Source organism: Lemur catta, chromosome 6 (assembly GCF_020740605.2).
Source record: "Lemur catta isolate mLemCat1 chromosome 6, mLemCat1.pri, whole genome shotgun sequence".
NCBI classification, from domain to species: Eukaryota; Metazoa; Chordata; class Mammalia; order Primates; family Lemuridae; genus Lemur; species Lemur catta.
In genome coordinates this window covers 82,483,974-82,500,514 of record NC_059133.1, presented here as the reverse complement: position 1 = coordinate 82,500,514, position 16,541 = coordinate 82,483,974, and the positions used below count along the sequence as shown (strand labels likewise).

General features: G+C 39.6%; 1 protein-coding gene across 6 annotated transcripts in view; it reads left to right on the top strand.

The window, feature by feature from the left end:
* The first annotated feature begins 604 nt into the window (after window positions 1–604).
* The window catches only part of PLEKHA5 (pleckstrin homology domain containing A5), a 227,503-nt gene continuing 211,566 nt past the window's right edge, over window positions 605–16,541 (top strand). For 2 of the 6 annotated variants that reach the window (XM_045554239.1, XM_045554238.1), the window contains exons 1-3: window positions 607–815; window positions 955–1,034; window positions 3,327–3,384. In XM_045554239.1, coding sequence (XP_045410195.1) covers window positions 724–815; window positions 955–1,034; window positions 3,327–3,384 — 230 coding nt within the window. In that variant the 5' untranslated portion in view covers window positions 607–723. Of the gene's footprint in view, window positions 816–954; window positions 1,035–3,326; window positions 3,385–16,541 lie in introns of all 6 variants that reach the window. The other 4 variants (XM_045554242.1, XM_045554241.1, XM_045554245.1 and 1 more) reach the window with 3 other exon arrangements.

Sequence of the window (16,541 nt, the reverse complement as noted above, 5' to 3'; positions counted from 1 at the left end):
TGTGACTCAAGGGGCCTAGGAAGAGAAAAACTTGTTTTGTCAAGTCTAAATCCACTCCTGTTTCACGGGTCCACGTAACTAGTCAAACCTTTGATATCTGGCACACGACACACAAACAGGAAAAGCCTTACCGCGTGCTTTAATAGAAACAGCCTTCTGCTTTAAAACGATATGTATATTTGAACAATATCTCAGATATGCAATAGCTCTTAATAAAACAAAGCTCAGGCGCAGTGTTTTTGTTGTTTCAAAGAGAGAAATCAGGGGCTCGGGGATTATTTCTCTCCCTTTGAGCCGCGCCTGGGGCTGGGAAGCCGCGGGGCAAAGCCCTGGGGGCAGGACGCGGTTTTTTTTTTTTTCAATCGATCCCGGAACCTCCGCGCGGGCGAGGGGGCGGGAGCTCGGGAGGGGCGCGAGGGAGGGGTCTGGCCGCGGGGCGCGGCGCCGCTCGCCCATCCCCCGAGCGCGGCGGGGCGGCCGGCCGGCGGCGGGGACGATGCGGAGGGGCGGCGACGCGGGCCGGACCCAGCCGGGGCGGCGGGGCGGGCGCCGCCCGAGGGGGTAGGGCGCGCGCGGGGGCGCGCCGGGCCGGGGAGGCGCGCTCCGGCCGCGCTCGCTCCGCGCTCCCCGCGCTCCCTTCGCTCGCTCGCTCGCTCGTTCCCTCCTCCCTCGGCAGCCGCGGCGGCAGCAGGAGAAGGCAGCGGCGGCGGCTGGGGATCAGACATGGCGGCGGATCTGAACCTGGAGTGGATCTGCTCCCTGCCCCGGTCCTGGACGTACGGGATCACCAGGGGCGGCCGAGTCTTCTTCATCAAGTAAAGAGCCGGCGACGCGCGGGGGCCCGGAGGGGGCGGGCGGGAGAGAGCGCCCGGGTCTGTGCCCCGCAGCCCCCGCGGCTCGCCCGCGCGTCCGCCCTCACGCTCGCCCTGTGCCCCTTCTCTCTCTCCCCTGCAGCGAGGAGGCCAAGAGCACCACCTGGCTGCACCCCGTCACCGGCGAGGCCGTGGTCACAGGACACCGGCGGCAGAGCACAGGTAACGCCGAGCTCCGCCGGGCCCGAGCGGAGTTGGGTTCCGCCGGGAGGAGGCGGCGGAGCCCGGGCCGCCCGGCAACCTGCCCCGAGCCGCGGGCCCGGGAGGCGGCGAGGCGGGGCGGGGCGGAGGCCGGCCGGGGCGGCCGCAGGTAGAGCGGCTGCGGGGGCTCCGCGCCTGGAGTTCTCCCCGGTCTCTGGGCGCCTCTTCCTCCTCAGCCTTCCGTCGCCGCGGGGAGACGGCGCCCTCTTTCTGCGCCCTTTCCCCCATCCCAGCCTGGGCACCCCCGACCCCCAGGGCGGCCGACTCTCCCCTCCGCGAGACCTGGAACCCTGAGCTCTTCGTCCGCGGCCACTGCCAACGTTGCCCGCTCCCCCGCTCCCGTCTCACCCCCCGGCAGCCTTTAGGACGCCCTTCCCCACCGCCCTCCTGCAGCCCCGGGACCCTGCCGCCCGCCCGCCGGGAAAACGTCCCCACATCCTCTCCCCCTCCCAGGAGAGCCGCCTCCTGCCGTGCAGCCTCCTCCTCCTCCTCCTAGGTGGGACTCGTGGGTAGGTGGCTGATCGAGGAGGAGGAGGAGAGGAGTCCGGGGGTGCTGCGACCCTCTCTGCGACAGGGGACGGCTCGGGAAGCGCTTGGCGCGTCCCCTCCTGCCGCGGGAGGAGCGGCCGGAGCCGGAGGAGGCGTTCGCAGCCGCAGTTGCTCGCGATCCGGATTCAAAGTCCCCGGCGGCGGCACCGAGGCTGCACAGACCGCCAGGAGGCGGTGGGCGTGCGAGGGGGCGTCCCGGGTGTGGGCACGCGCCGCCCGGCTCGGAGGGGGCCGGCGGGGCGGCGGATCTCTCTGGTGGCTTTGGTAGCTTGTTTGAATGCTGCATGTGAGTTGAGCTGGAGAAGGGCTCCGTGTAGTTTCAGTGCCGGTCTGGCTTTCTTTTGTCATTCTTTGTTTACATTTGTGAAACTTGTTTGTCTTTGAAATGTAACATGTGTTCCCTGACTGGCCTGCCTCTATTTCTGGTGGTTGGAAAGGCTTGAGAACAGTTTGGATCCCAGGTGAGGCCAGTTTCAGCAGTCCTAACGAGCTGTTCTCCAGGGTGCTCTCTCTCCAACTCTGAGATTCTGTGAATCTGTTGAAGTTGCCAGCGTGTTGAACAAACCTGCCTTTTCTATTAAATGCTGGGAATCTGTGAAGTGACTAATGCCTCCAAATTTACAAAAAGGTGGAGGAGGTAAGGGAAGGCTGGTGTAGCAAGCATGATGAGGTTACATTTTTTAAAGACATTTCTGACTAATACACCGTCATATTTCTTAATCCCCCAGTGCAGTCTTTTGCTTCAACATACCTTTCTAGTGTTTAGCATACGTACTTCAACTTTGATATTCTCCTTGCTTTTGTGGATAGTAACAAATTTATTTCATAAAAGACAATGTAGTATTTAGATTAGCCTTATCCCATGGAATTATGCTTATTTCAGTTATATGTAATATAAATGTGTCCTAATTACCCCCACAGATTTAATAACATTCACACCACAGAAATATTTTATTCTCATTAGGTGATTTCACATTGATTTTTTTTCTGGTTTGGTTTACTTGGATTCTGTGGTTTTGTACACACACCAATGGCTTTTTAATTCAGAGTGGTATTATGATTAAATCCAAACCACTTGTCATTGATAAGTAATATATTAGCTCATAAAGATACCATTGGTCACCTGAATCATTTCCAAGTTTACTACTTGGAACTTCACATTTCTTAAAGTCAGGACTCAAGTGTATAGAAACACACAGAAGAATTTGGTGTCAGATTCCTTTCCCACTAATTAAGTACTTAGGAAATTCTTCCTTCTTAGCAGTGACACTTCCTAGATGGATTCATTTATGAAGCTGAAAAATATGGTCTTAAATAGCCACAGTATTCCCCAGAAGAAGCAGACATTTCCTCTTATGCACAGTTTTGGCTTTTTGCCAAATATTCATAGGTACTTTACTTGGGATTTAGAAGGCTTCTTTTTGATATTTGGGGTGCCAAAGCATATTTCCTATCCATCTTGATCATTAGAGTGTATAATTATGTTAGATTATCTCTAATGTTGTTGATTCTTTTCTAGTGACTTTAAGTTTGAATTGCCATTTTTCAAAAAAATGAAATTATATCTGCTATTAATTTTATTGCTAGTCCTACATTTTGTTAAAAACCTACCTAAAATAGCTAATAGTGAAAATGAATAGTTAAAATAGTTATTTTGCTATGTCATTGAAGTAATACTAATTGTAATATATGTATGTTTTTTAGATTTGCCTACTGGCTGGGAAGAAGCATACACTTTTGAAGGTGCAAGATACTATATAAAGTGAGTTTTGTGACTTTCAATTTTTCCGTGGTAATTTTGAATGCTGTGGTTAATCTTCAGTTGAAGAGTTGTATACCTAGACATGATCATGGTTTTTAAGGTTTATTATGTAATGTTGACCATATTCTTTATTTTGTATAGTGTTGGAATTTTGAGTGAAAAAAATGGCACTCTTAGTTTTTTTATGTTATTTGCCTAGATACTCATTGATTTGGAAATCAAATCTTTTATGGCCACAATGACATTTTTTGGTGCTTCTGTATATATTCCTCAGTGATAGAGAACATTATGGTCTTTTGTCTTTAGCTATGTGGTACTTAAAAGCTTTGGTCCTTGACTATCTGTATTAAGAGATATCAAACAAAAAAATAATCTTGGAGTTATGCTACCATCTTTCTTTTTTCTTTTTAAGTGAATTCCGTTCGTGTGTATTTTGAGCAGGGCTATTAATAGGTAGCCAAAGCTAGGTACAATCTGATGAACAATGACAGGGCAAAAAGTAAAAATAAACAGAAATAAATACTGAGTATTTCACAAGCATATGTTGGAACATTGGTTGTAATTTTGCTTTAGTTTATTTAAATATATCTAAGTCAGTGTGTTTTATTGGTGGTGTGTTTGTGCTTGAATAAGAGGCTTTCAATAGAGCTTGAGAAGAAAAACCAGTCAGTCCTAACCTTAAAACCAGTTCTATAGAATATTGAAATAATTTCTATTCAAATTTATCTTAGTAGTTCTTAGAGAGAGATACAAAGCTGGAGGTCAACATCATGTAGGAAAATTTTTACTCCCCCAAGGAAAAATAAAACTGGTTTTGGCTTTTTTAAAATATGAGAAACTGTTTATTTAAGAGCTTGTTGTTTAAAATTTTTTTGTTTAATTTTAATGAACTGAGGCTTGAAAAAAGAATGCTTAACTACAAGATTTGGGTGGGACTTAAGTAGTTTATTGATAATAACAGATACCTAGTTAAAGTTACCTTTATTTCATTGAACCTGGTAAGGTATTCCTACTAAGTGACATTTTTTAAGATCATTGCCATACTTCAACTAAATTATAATTACCTGTATGGTTCTTAAAATTTTTTAGAAGGATATTTATAAAATGTCAAGGGATATTTATAGGTATTAGAAATATATGCTGTTGGATGTAAAAATAGAAAAAGCAGAAGATACAGGAACAAGAGTAATTTCATGGTGTGGTCCTTCTCTGAATATTTTTTGGTTAAATCTTTTATTTGGGGATTGTGTTATATATTATCAGATGGCCTAAAAAATAAATAAATACATACTTGAATAAAGTACATTCACCAGGTATTTTTCTAGTGGTTATTTTCATCATAAATTAAAGTGAATTTTTATTGCCATGAAAAGGAACGCTTCTTTTTATTCTGTGTCGTATTGGTATTTCTGAAGAAAGATAGATTTTTCCAATTGAGGTCATTTATTCAATGTAATTTTGATTGCTTACTGTACATTAAGCGTAGTTCTTATAAGAATAGAGGTAACATTTTAATTCTCAATAATATTTTAATTTCTGTGAATGCATACATTCTTGGGTGAATGTTTATTTGACAGTACAAAATGTTACTTCTCTGTTGGCTGAACATGTATGTTTTAATTTAGAACTAAGCTGTTAAGAAGACATTGAGTTTTCTTTTGTTTTACTAGCCATTTTGAGTAGATTTTCTTTTATGTTGACTCAAACAAATTAGAATTTTATGTGAGTGCTATGCCTAAGTTACTTTCTCAGGAAAATTAAGACAATGTTAAGAAAGCTGTACTAATTTAACTCTGAAGATATTTTAAAGTAGCAGGTTTTAATCATGTTGTTGGTATTAATAGATAGCCAATAATTGTGACCAAAAATAGCAATAAATAATTTATATTACAAAGGTGATTTTATTCTAAAATTCAGCATATTGTAGAAATATATCACTCATTAAACTTTTAAGTAAACTAACCATTGACAAATACATGATTTACTGAATGTTAGGTGCTACCACTTAATCTTTCTGGGTTATGTCAGAAGACTTATTTCTTTTAAGATTAGTTAAATCCCTAGTGTATGCTATAACTTCCTAGAAACATTTTACTTACCTGTTATGAGCGATTAGGAATGTTTTATCATTCTAATATGATAGAAGTACTACTTATATCTTAAGTTTATGATTACAGAGTACTTTCACATATATTATTGAATCTCATTTTAATCATGGAAGTAGTCAGGAGAATTACTAACAGAAACATGCCTTTCGAATTTTATAGTTTGCAAAGACAGCACAATGAGAAACACCAGGAACATGAACTATATTTAGAATACTCAGAGTAGAGGAAAAGATAGGGGCTGAAGTAGGAAAGTGATTAGTGTTGGTGGATATAGTTTCTCATTGTTGTTTCTTTCTTAGATGAAGAAAGGAGATTATTGATCAGATTATAAGAGAAGGAGGTTATAGAGTGATCTGGGTGGATTTTGTTCACATGGGAAGAGGGAAGGTAGAAAGGCCGATAAAAGACTCTCAGCCTTCTGGCTGTTATTCCTAATAGGTGGCTCCCATAGCAAGAAGGGAAGCAACAACTCGAGGTGTTCTACTTTCTTCTGAAGTGAAGTACATTTAACTCTCACATTATTTTTCTTATGAACTCATGTTAGTGGTTGTTCAAAATGGCAGGTTGTCAAAAAATTATCTTTGGATAATATTTTGATATTGACAATTGCATCTCTGTAGGTGGTAAGGGAAAGAGATCATTGGAGTGGGGAAGTCATAAGAACTGGACGAGTCTTGAACTTCTTAATGACTTGGGAGCTCAGTCTTCACATCTTTAAATTAGACTAGCTGGAAAGGCAATTTCTAAATTCCATCCCATTTCTGAATTTCTTTGACTTTCATACTGTTCTGGGAATTACAATATTCTAGAAAACAATGATGTCACAGTGGCAAGAAGAGATGATGTGGGAAATAGGAAAGCTAGTTAGCTAGCTTTCCTATCCTATCTAACTATTTTATTCTCTCTCTTTAAGCTTTGTAGAGGTAAGCACAGATAACTGTGAAGCATACAGTGTCAGAGTTGTATATACTTTGTTTCTGTTGCTTTTTGTGCTTATATTTCCTTGTGAAACGTTTGTGTACATTTCTTCCCTGCAGAGCTTCATAGAAACAGATATTAGTGCCAATGTCAACAAAAGACAACATGATCAGAGTAAGAGTTGTGTATAGGTTTGAGTTGGATAATTGGTTTATTTTATACACTATTTTTTTTTTTGGAGACAAGAGTCTTGCTTTGTCACTCCGGCTAGAGTGCAGTGGCATCATCATAGTTCACAGCAACCTCAACTCCTGGGCTTAAACGATCCTCCTGCCTCAGTCTCCCAAGTACCTGGGACTACAGGTGTGTGTCACCACCCCCAGCTATTTTTTTCTTATTTTTTTAGTAGAAGCAGTATCTCGTTCTTACTCAGGCTGGTCTCGAACCCCTGACTTCAAGACATCCTCCCATCGACAGCTTCCCAGAGTACTAGGATTACAAGCATGAGCCACTGTGCCTAGCCCCCCTTTATATACTTTTTGAAGTTGGTTCTTTAATACAAGTTTACAGTTAGGTAAAAAAATATAGGGTGTGTTTTCCTTCACATCATTTGGCCAAAAAAGGTAATAAATGAAATTCTTTATCTTAAAGATAAATATTTAATACTTAAATTTTTTTCTGAGAAAAATAATTTTCTGAGAAAGTAAGCTAGCCAGCCTCTAAAGTAGCGGTCCCCAACCTTTTTGGCACTAGGGACTGATATCATGGAAGACAATTTTTCCATGGACTGAAGGTGAGGGGGTGGGGTGTCATGGGTTGGAGGGAGGTGACATGGAACTCAGGAGGTGCTGCTGTGTGGCCCATTTCCTAACAGGCCATGGGCCTGTGCTGGGCCCCGGCCCCAGGGGTTGGGGAATGCAGCTGTAAATTTTGTGTGTGTGTACATAGGGCACATGCGTAGGGTACATGACAATACATACATAGGGTTTGAGTCTTATTTTTGAATTTCCATATTGCTTTTTCAAACTTGATTCATGGTTTTTATCTTTAGAAAGAATGCTGAAAATTATCATCAGTGAATTTTATAACTTAAGTGTGGCTTTAAATATTCCATATTCTTACTAGAAAGCAAATAACTTAGCCCATAAAGTACAGAAGATAATCTTATATATTTGGAAGTTATAAAGCTTTCTGCTTACTCCTTGAAAAATGTTGCTTAATGACTCCGTAATGACAGGTCATGGTAGCTTGAAATGAATGTGTCATTGACTATTCCTTTGTCCTTCAAAGCTTTAAGATGGTTAACCTAAAGTGCCAAATAAATCTTAAAACAATGGTCTCTGAATAGTGTGAAACTTCCTTCTGGTTATTTAAAGGCCATTGTAGTATTGGGGATCAAAACAACACTTGCAGGGTAGTAAGATAGTGTGTAAATTTTGTGAGGTTATATTTTCTAAGTTAAAATTCTAAGTTCTGAAAATTGAACTTTTTCTTAGATATGCAAATAGAGCAGTGCTTGATTTTGGCTAATGAGATTTTGTTTCAGTATCTGTGATAGCTGGGTCTAATGTGTGCTGAGAATTCCAGACTTAGCTACTGCTGGGTTGCAAGTGAGGAAAATGTTTCATTATTGATTATCACAATTCAAAATATGAGTGAAGGTGGGAAACCTAACGTAACTGCTTAAGAACATTAGACTATGTTAACAATGTATTTGATATTTAAAATTGTTTTGCACTTTTTAGTACACTAATGTTATAACCAGATTTTGATTACTAGGGCATTATAATGCTTTCAAACAATTCATACACATTATATGTCTTATTCAAATATATTTTCATATTCATGGCAGAAGAATTTTGGACTGATTCCTTACATGTATAAAGCACTTTTTGCTAATTCATTAGGTACAGTACAACTTTGAACTGTGGTCTCAACCTTCAAGGAGTTTGTAATATAGAGAAAAACATGCAGTGTATTAAAATGGGGAGGTGGTATGGGGAACATGGACTTATTTTAGTACTGGACATGTCCGCCATAGCATTAAGCTCATATAATCTTCACAATAGCCTTTTTTGGGTTACCTTTTTCTTCAGTTGATGAAACTAAAGCTCAAGAGATGTGTGAGTCCTATTGTAGATCATACAGCTCCACTATTAGTCACTAACATTCAAATTAAGGTCTCTGGGCTAACCCCCTTTATATCTAAAAATACAGGACAGTATAAGCAGGTCCTAAAATATGTGTCCCGTGAGTTGTTTGGTTGGGACTAAAGGTGTATTATTTCTTAAAACAAGTACAGTGGCTAGGTTAGTAGACCAACCCACAAACAATAGCTTGTTTAACCCCACAAAAACCTGTTAGCCCGAATTGTACTAACAGAGTCTTAGGACTAGGGCATTCCTTGACATCTACTTAGAGGTGCCTAGTAAATGCCACACTGTTCTAGGTGCTTGATAAAAACACTGGCAGGATAAATTTGTGGGGGTGGGAACCTGTATAACATGTGATCGGTGGTGATGGCTACTCTGCTGGTAAGTGAGGTTAATGTAGAAAATGCTAGAACGATGGGAGGTAAAGGTGGGAATGCTGTTTGGAGCCATATTATGTCTGGGCTCTGTCAGACTGAGGTTTTTATTTTCTAGGCAAGCCTTTGCAGATGTTTGTTGGCATAGCATTAATTATACAAAGTGAAGGTTTTTAGGGAAATTTTAATATAGGTAACATGGATTAGACGGGCAAACCAGGAATCAAGGAGACCATTTCTGAGTCTGTTGCCGTATTCAGGGAGTTAGTTGCTTGAACCAAGTTGGTGGCAGTGGGAATGGCAAGGAAGGAGGCCGTTGATCAAAGATTAAAGAGGAGTTGACAGGGCTTAGGAGTCTTGCTGAGCAAAGAGGCTGACAGAAAAAAGGAGGTCAAAAGCTACTGAAAGCCTTCGCGTCTGAGTGGCTTAAAAGAATGATGAGACCCTTGACCAGAATAAAGGAGTAGGTGTGGGAGGGGGGAACCCTAGGTGGACATGTTAATGAGGATTTTGTTTTTGAGCTGCTTACCTTGAGAGGATATGGCATTTTAGGTGGCTAAAATCTGATTTCCGCAAAGGATTCCCAACATTATATTCTATTCCAACCTCATGAACAAGCCAATCCCCTCCTCCCGAGGAAAGAAATCTTAGCTACCTATGTGACCATTTACTTATATGGGAATTTAGCTGGGAATTTCATATTCGTCTATCTAATTATTCTTTTTTTATAAATTATTTTTTACTTTAACATCTGAGTACAGCCATCCATCTAATTATTCAGTCAACAAATAATCACTGAGTATCTACTGTATGCTAAGCACTTTTAGGTTTTATGAATGAAACAGACGTGGACTCTACTCTTAGGGAGTTTATTAAATAAGTGGGGGAGACAGTAATAAAATAATTACACAAATATGTGATTATTAATAGACTATGATAAATGCTATGAAGTATACATAATGTTTTGAGTACATATATTGAGAGGCCTTGGCCCAATATGTGGGCTACTAGGAGAGGCCTCTCTCACAAACATAAGAAAAGTAAGCTCTGACCCACTGCAGAGTAGATCAGAATAAAGCAGTGCAAAGTCACCCCAAAAATGGAGAATAAATAGCATCTTCGTGTTGAAAGACTCAGGATGGGGTTGGCGTGGTATGGAAATTTAGCAAAAGTAGAAAGCTGCTGTAGAAGTTGCTCTTTGCCATCCAGTAGAAAACAAGGCTTAACTGACTGATTTTGATGATTATTCCAGTCCCAGTGGCAAGGTCTTCAAATCATTCATTCACTCATGTATTCTTTCTTTCCATTCTCTTCAATACATTTTGAACTCATAATTTTGTGCCTTAGTGATTAAGATAACGTCAGTAAATGAAATAGACCAAAAAACCCTGCCCTTCCAGGGACTGGGATGGTCAAAGAGAAAATGTCAGATAAAGTAAACAGTAAATAAGTAAATTTAGTGTGTAAAGAATTTATAAATGCTCAAAGGAAAAAAGTAAAGCAGGGTATGGAAGATCAAAAGAGGGCTGATGGAGGATGAGTGTGAAAAAAAAGGAGTTGAAATCAGAGAAGTAATTGGGCTGAACTGTGGGCCTCATTGGTTGATACAGGGACATTGGCTGTTATTCAGGGAGAGAGGAACCATTGCCGGTCTGAGCAGAGGAGACTCATGATCTGACTTCACCCTTTGAAAGGATTGCCTTGACTGCTGTATTAAGACAAGATTTTAGGGGGCTGATGGAGCCCTCCTCGAGACTAAGTTCTGTCCCCTACCAGATTGTCTCCTTGTATTTCTCCTTCTTAGCATATAATAGGATTATGATTAAATTTTTAATTGTGTAATTACCATAATTCTTTTAAGCTTCCAGTGATTGTAAGTTATGCTGTTGATTTAATAATGGCATTTGGGGGGGGGGGCAAGAGACATGACCATACTAAATAAACCTCTTTCAGTGAGAAATGTTTTCTGGGGGAAAAAAAAAATGAACCTCTTGATCCTTATTTCAGAAACATTAATATATTTTAAATACATGTTAGAATCAAGAAATTAATACTTGTTTCTCCATGCTCCAGATGATAGGTAAGCTTCATGAAAAGTGATCTTATTCAATGCTGTATTTTTGGTCCCTTAGCTTTAAGCCTTCCTCATAGTAGATCCTCAATAAATATGTTGATTGAAAGAATTTTGCTCCTAATGGTAAGCTTAATTCTACCCATGCTATTCAGAAACCTTATAATTTGGCTCTTTGTGAAATGTAAATATTCTGTCTGTGTGACATTGTCTATCTCCATATGAATTAGTAAATCACCTGTTTCTTGAGTTTGGTTTATGTGACTCCAGTCCAAGAGACAGATAGGATCTGCTCAGAAGCCTGATTGGGCAGCCTGATCGTGATAAAGCCAAGACCTCTGAGGCCTCTTGGGAGACAGCTAACACCCAGACCTTGCCATTGACCGTCCTGTTTGCATTTAGCAACTTTCACAGTTAAGGCCTGAGCTGAACTAAGTGTACTGTAGTTTCAGGAAAACTAGGTTGTTATTGATAACAAGGTTATCATGAATAGGATGGAAAAAGAGAAGGTAGACCATATCTAAAAAAACTGAAATCAGTGGGTCCAGTAGAAACCTGAGAGAAATGGAAAGTGGTCCTCCTGAGGTACAGATGATAGACATTTTAGAGTCACTTGGAGAACTTCTTGGCCACTGAGGAATTATGCCCTGAAGTGGCCGGTAAGCCACTCAAGAGAATCCTTCTGGTTTGTTAGCTCTTGGAAGGCAGAGACAGTCTCATACTGTAATCATCTTTATGTTTCCAGCGTCTGGCACACAAAAGGCAATTAGATGTTTGCAATGAAGACCGAGAACAAATTGTAAGAAAAGTGAGTCTCTTTACCCAAATCTGAACTTCCCAGGGCTTTTTTTTTTTTTTTTTACCTTCTCATTTGTCATCTAGTCAGGACTCTTATTGTTGTAAATGTCAGTGACCCAAAGCCAACTAGTGTAAGCAAAAAGAAAACTTTATTTTCACACTAATTTTAGGAGTGACACAAGTGAATTCTTCAAGGCTCTTCCTCACTAGCCTTTTTTGCTGCAGAAAGCTTCTCTTCACTTAACCAGAAAAATGGTTGCCTGCAGCCCTGAATTATACCCTTTTAGATTTTTAACCCAAAAGGTAAGGTTCCTTCTCTAGTCACAAATAAAAAAACCCTGGACAAGGACTTTGACCGCTTTGGATCATATTTGCATTGCTGGAGCAGACACTGAGCTGCTTTTCTTCAGGCATTGTCTGTCCCTAGCTGGAGCCAGGATACTAATACTGGCAAGCCCTCCAGAAATGTGATGAGAGAGGAAAGCCCATTTCACCCATGGGAAGTCCAGGTGCAAAAGACTGAAAAATGAGAGGTCTACTTATCTTTCTTTGTAATACAATGCAGAATGCCTAAAGGTCAGGAAGACAGTGAACCTGAGCATCTGTAAACTTCTGAGAAAAGAAGTGATACCAGTGATCTTCAAGGAAACTTTTGCCTTATGTTACAGAGGGGATAGTTGAACACGTGCACGATGGTTCAGGCCTGGCCCTGAGAGAATAAAGAAAAAGTACTGAATTGAGGAAGAAAAAGTAGAAGCCAGTCCTAGACTGGCTGTCCTGAGAAAGGGAGGTTGAGGCCACCAGTTTAGCACAATTGGCAATAGAACCTCACTGTGATGGAAACTTCACTGTGCTAGAGCCAGGAATTCCCTCTGCTGCCTCCGAAGTTACTGATCACTTCAGGAGCAATTCCCAAAAAGTGTCAGTTGCTCGAGTAATGCTACCACACCTTGCTTACTATAGATGCTCTCTAAATGGGGAGTGTTGTTTTTTTTTTTCCTCGCCCTTCCAAATGTCTTGAATTCTTCACACATAATAATTCTTTGCATAGGCATGGTCTAATAAAAAGAGAATTTGCCTCTGAGATGAAAATTCCAATACCTTTTGCTGCAGTGGTTGAAGTTGCATATAATACCCATTTTATTGAATATTTATTATAAAGCTGTTCAGCCTAAAATTTCAAACTCAGTGAAATAGGGCAGTATGACAAAATTTTGAAAGGAAATAAGGAACTCCTTGTCCAATTTTCAAAATACAGAGAAATGATATAGGGAAAGAAACATGTTAAACTTAGCATGAATTTTTTTCTCTGCTGAAAATTCATCTGTTGTACTACATTTATTTTGAAAAAGCTATTCTGTTTCATCGTAGAGTATAGATGCATTCTATTAATGGTGACTTATTTTATATATTTAAGGTTTACAACGTGGCGTTTTGATATACTGATACATAGTGAAGTGGTTACTATAGTAAAACAAATTAACATATCCATCATGTGTGTTGGGGGGGGTAAGAACACCTATAAAATCTACTCTGTCAATAAATTTCCAGTGTACAGTACATTACTACCTAAGTCCTCATGCTGTACATTAGATCGCTAGACTTATTCATCCTACGTAACTGCAACTTGGTACCCTTTGACCTATATCTTCCCTCACTTCTACTCTTTTTCTATCTATTTGACTGTTTTTTTAGTTTCCACATATAAGTGAGATCTTGCAGTATTTTTCTTTCTGTGTCTGGTTTATTTCACTTAGCATAATGTCCTCCAGGTTCATCCATGTTGTCACAAAGGACAAGATCTCATTTCTAAAGGCTGAATAATATTCTGTCGCATTTTCTTTATCCATTCATCCCTAAATGGACACATAGATTGTTTTCATATCTTGGCTATTGTCAACATGCTGCAGTTAACATCGGAGTGCAGGTATCTCTGTGATATGCTGATTTCATTTTCTTTGATTTTATACCCAGAGTTGGATTGTGGAATCATACAGTAGTTGTATTTTTAATTTTTTGAGGAGCCGCCATGCTGTTTTTCATAATAGCTGCACCAGTTTACGTTTCCACCAACAATATATGAGGGTTCCCTTTTTTCCATACCCTCGCCAGTACTTGCTTGGTCTTTTTGATAATGATAGTATTTTTTAAAAGTTAGTAAAGAGATATCAGAGAATGATTTGAAATCAAATATAAGAGTGTATGTTTAGGGTGTATGCTTCTTTTTCAATCTGTTTTATAATGTTAAGTGGTTTTTTTCTTACAGAAGTAATACTTTTTATTATAGAACATTTGGAAAATACTGAAGAGTATAAAAATGAAGAAAATTAAAATCACCCACCATCCTGTTATGCAGAGGGAATTTCTACTAATATTCAGTATTATGTATAATTATGTACATATATATTTTTAAAAATTAGGGTCTTATTGCTAATACTGTCCCAAATCTCATTTTCATTAGTTATATTGGTATGCTTCTCATGTCATTATATATTCAGTAGAAGATTTTTAATAACTATGATCTGCCTTGTGAATATACTATAGTTTAATCATTCATCTACTTCTTGATGACTGTGTTGTTTCCAACATTTTGCTGTGAGAAAAATTTTTACATGAGCATTCTTGTATGCGTGTCTATTTCCCAGAATTGGGATTACTAGGAAAAGATATGAGCTCTTTTAAAGGTTCATTACTTAACATTTGCCAAATTGGCCTCTAGAAGATTTGTACAGATTTATGTTCTCACTTGCAGTGTATGAGAGTGCACAGATATCTCCATACCTGTGGGAAAGGCTCTCGATTGGATAATGAAATTTAAAGGTAACTGATGAGAGTTTATGTGGATTGTTATTAGTGATTCAGATGGAACTAACCCAAAATTTAGTGGCTTAAAACAACAGTGATTGCTAATTTCTCATCTTTCTTTGTGTTGACTGGGAGTTGACTGGGCTCAGCTATGCTGTTCTTCTGTTCCATGTGGTGTAACTGAGGTCTCTCATGTATCTACATTCAGCTGTAAGTTGGCTGGGACTAGAACACCCATTGTCTCTCTCCTCATGACTTCTTAACACTCAGTCTATCTTGAGTTTCCTTATAGCATGGCAGTTGGTTTCCAAGAGGAATCATCTTAAGATACAAGCCACAATGTGCAAGTGCTTTATGTCATGCTTACTCATGTCCTGTTGCTAACACAGGTCATTTGGCCAAGGCCAACCTCAAATGTGGGAGGAGGATTGGGTGAGGGTATGAATACCAGGGGTATGGGTTGTTGCAGACATTTAATGTAATGGACTGCCAGAGATGGTATAATAAATAATTTTCAACTAGCATTACAACTTTGATCAGTTAGCAGTAGCTATTTGGAGAATTGTATTGAGAAGAATTTGGCGACCAACTTCTGAATCGGTGGGAAAGTATATTGGGGTAAGCTAGTTATGTATGCAGGGTTTAGGTGAGGAGGTGGGTATGCTAGTGTGTTTACCATCCCTAACTTAATATTAGGGAATTTTTATCATAAGCCCACAAACCTAAACAATAAAAGCAATTTATGAACTTGCACATAAGCCCAAATATTTTAAAAACATTTGAGTACTTGAGTAAATTGAATCTTAAACTTTTGTTAATCCTAGTTTCATATTGACAATTAATATAGTTGGTAATATATCAATAGTTGGTACCTTATGCTAGGTTAGTTTGCAAAATACCCATATTTTACTCCAGGTCTGCTGTTTCCCATTGATGAGTGACAAAGCTGTAGCAGAATTCATACATTCATTCAGAGTACCTCTACTAGTGATCAAAATAGTATTGCCATGGGTCTTATGTGTAGGTAGATAGATTGATATATATGTATTTGTGTGAGAGAGAATGTATATGTGTGAGAGAGAAAGAGAGATTTTAAGTGCTTGAATTGTCCATTTGACCTTTGGATTAACTCATGATTATTATTATTTATTATCAGTGGCAATATTTGAATAAGAGTAGCCACTATAGCCCTCTGCATTCTAAGGGAAACTTACAAGAAAATGTTCCTATTCCTCCTAATAAAGTATTGTAGAGTCACCTTTTATGATTTTCTCTCCCACCCCATACTCTGCTTCCCAAGAGGTTGTAAGTATCAGCAGTTTGGTGTCCATCCTTCTACTCCCCTCTTTTTACATTTGCATACATAAATTTATGTATTTTTTAACACAAATGGGATTGCCCTGTACATACTATTTAACGTTTCCTTTTTATTAGATCAATATATTAAGTCTTCCTGGAAGTAGAGTTTAATACCATTGTTTCAATGGCTGCAAAACATGCTTTAGTTATTTAGCTATCCCCTATTTTTGGATGTTTAGTTTCTTGCATTTTTTTTCACAATTTTTAAGTGTTAGAGTGGACATATTTTAACATAAACTTTGTGGTCACATGCAAATATTTTTGTAAAATAGTTGTTAGATGTGGAATTGCTGGATTAGGCTATATATGTATAGTTTAGCTTTTAATAAAATATGGTAAAATTCCACCAAACACCATAAGTGGGGCCCCTCAAAATGGAAATGCTTAAATGCATAATTGTAAGATTGAAAAACAGTATTTTTTAGTAAGTCTGTGAAGTCACAAAACCCTCACAAAAGTATTAATATGAAACATTGTACAAGACTGACTTCATAATCAATCAAAAAGCCCCAAAGAGTAGCAGTACATTCACTTCCTAAACTCCTTTGATACTTAGTGTTGGACAAATTAT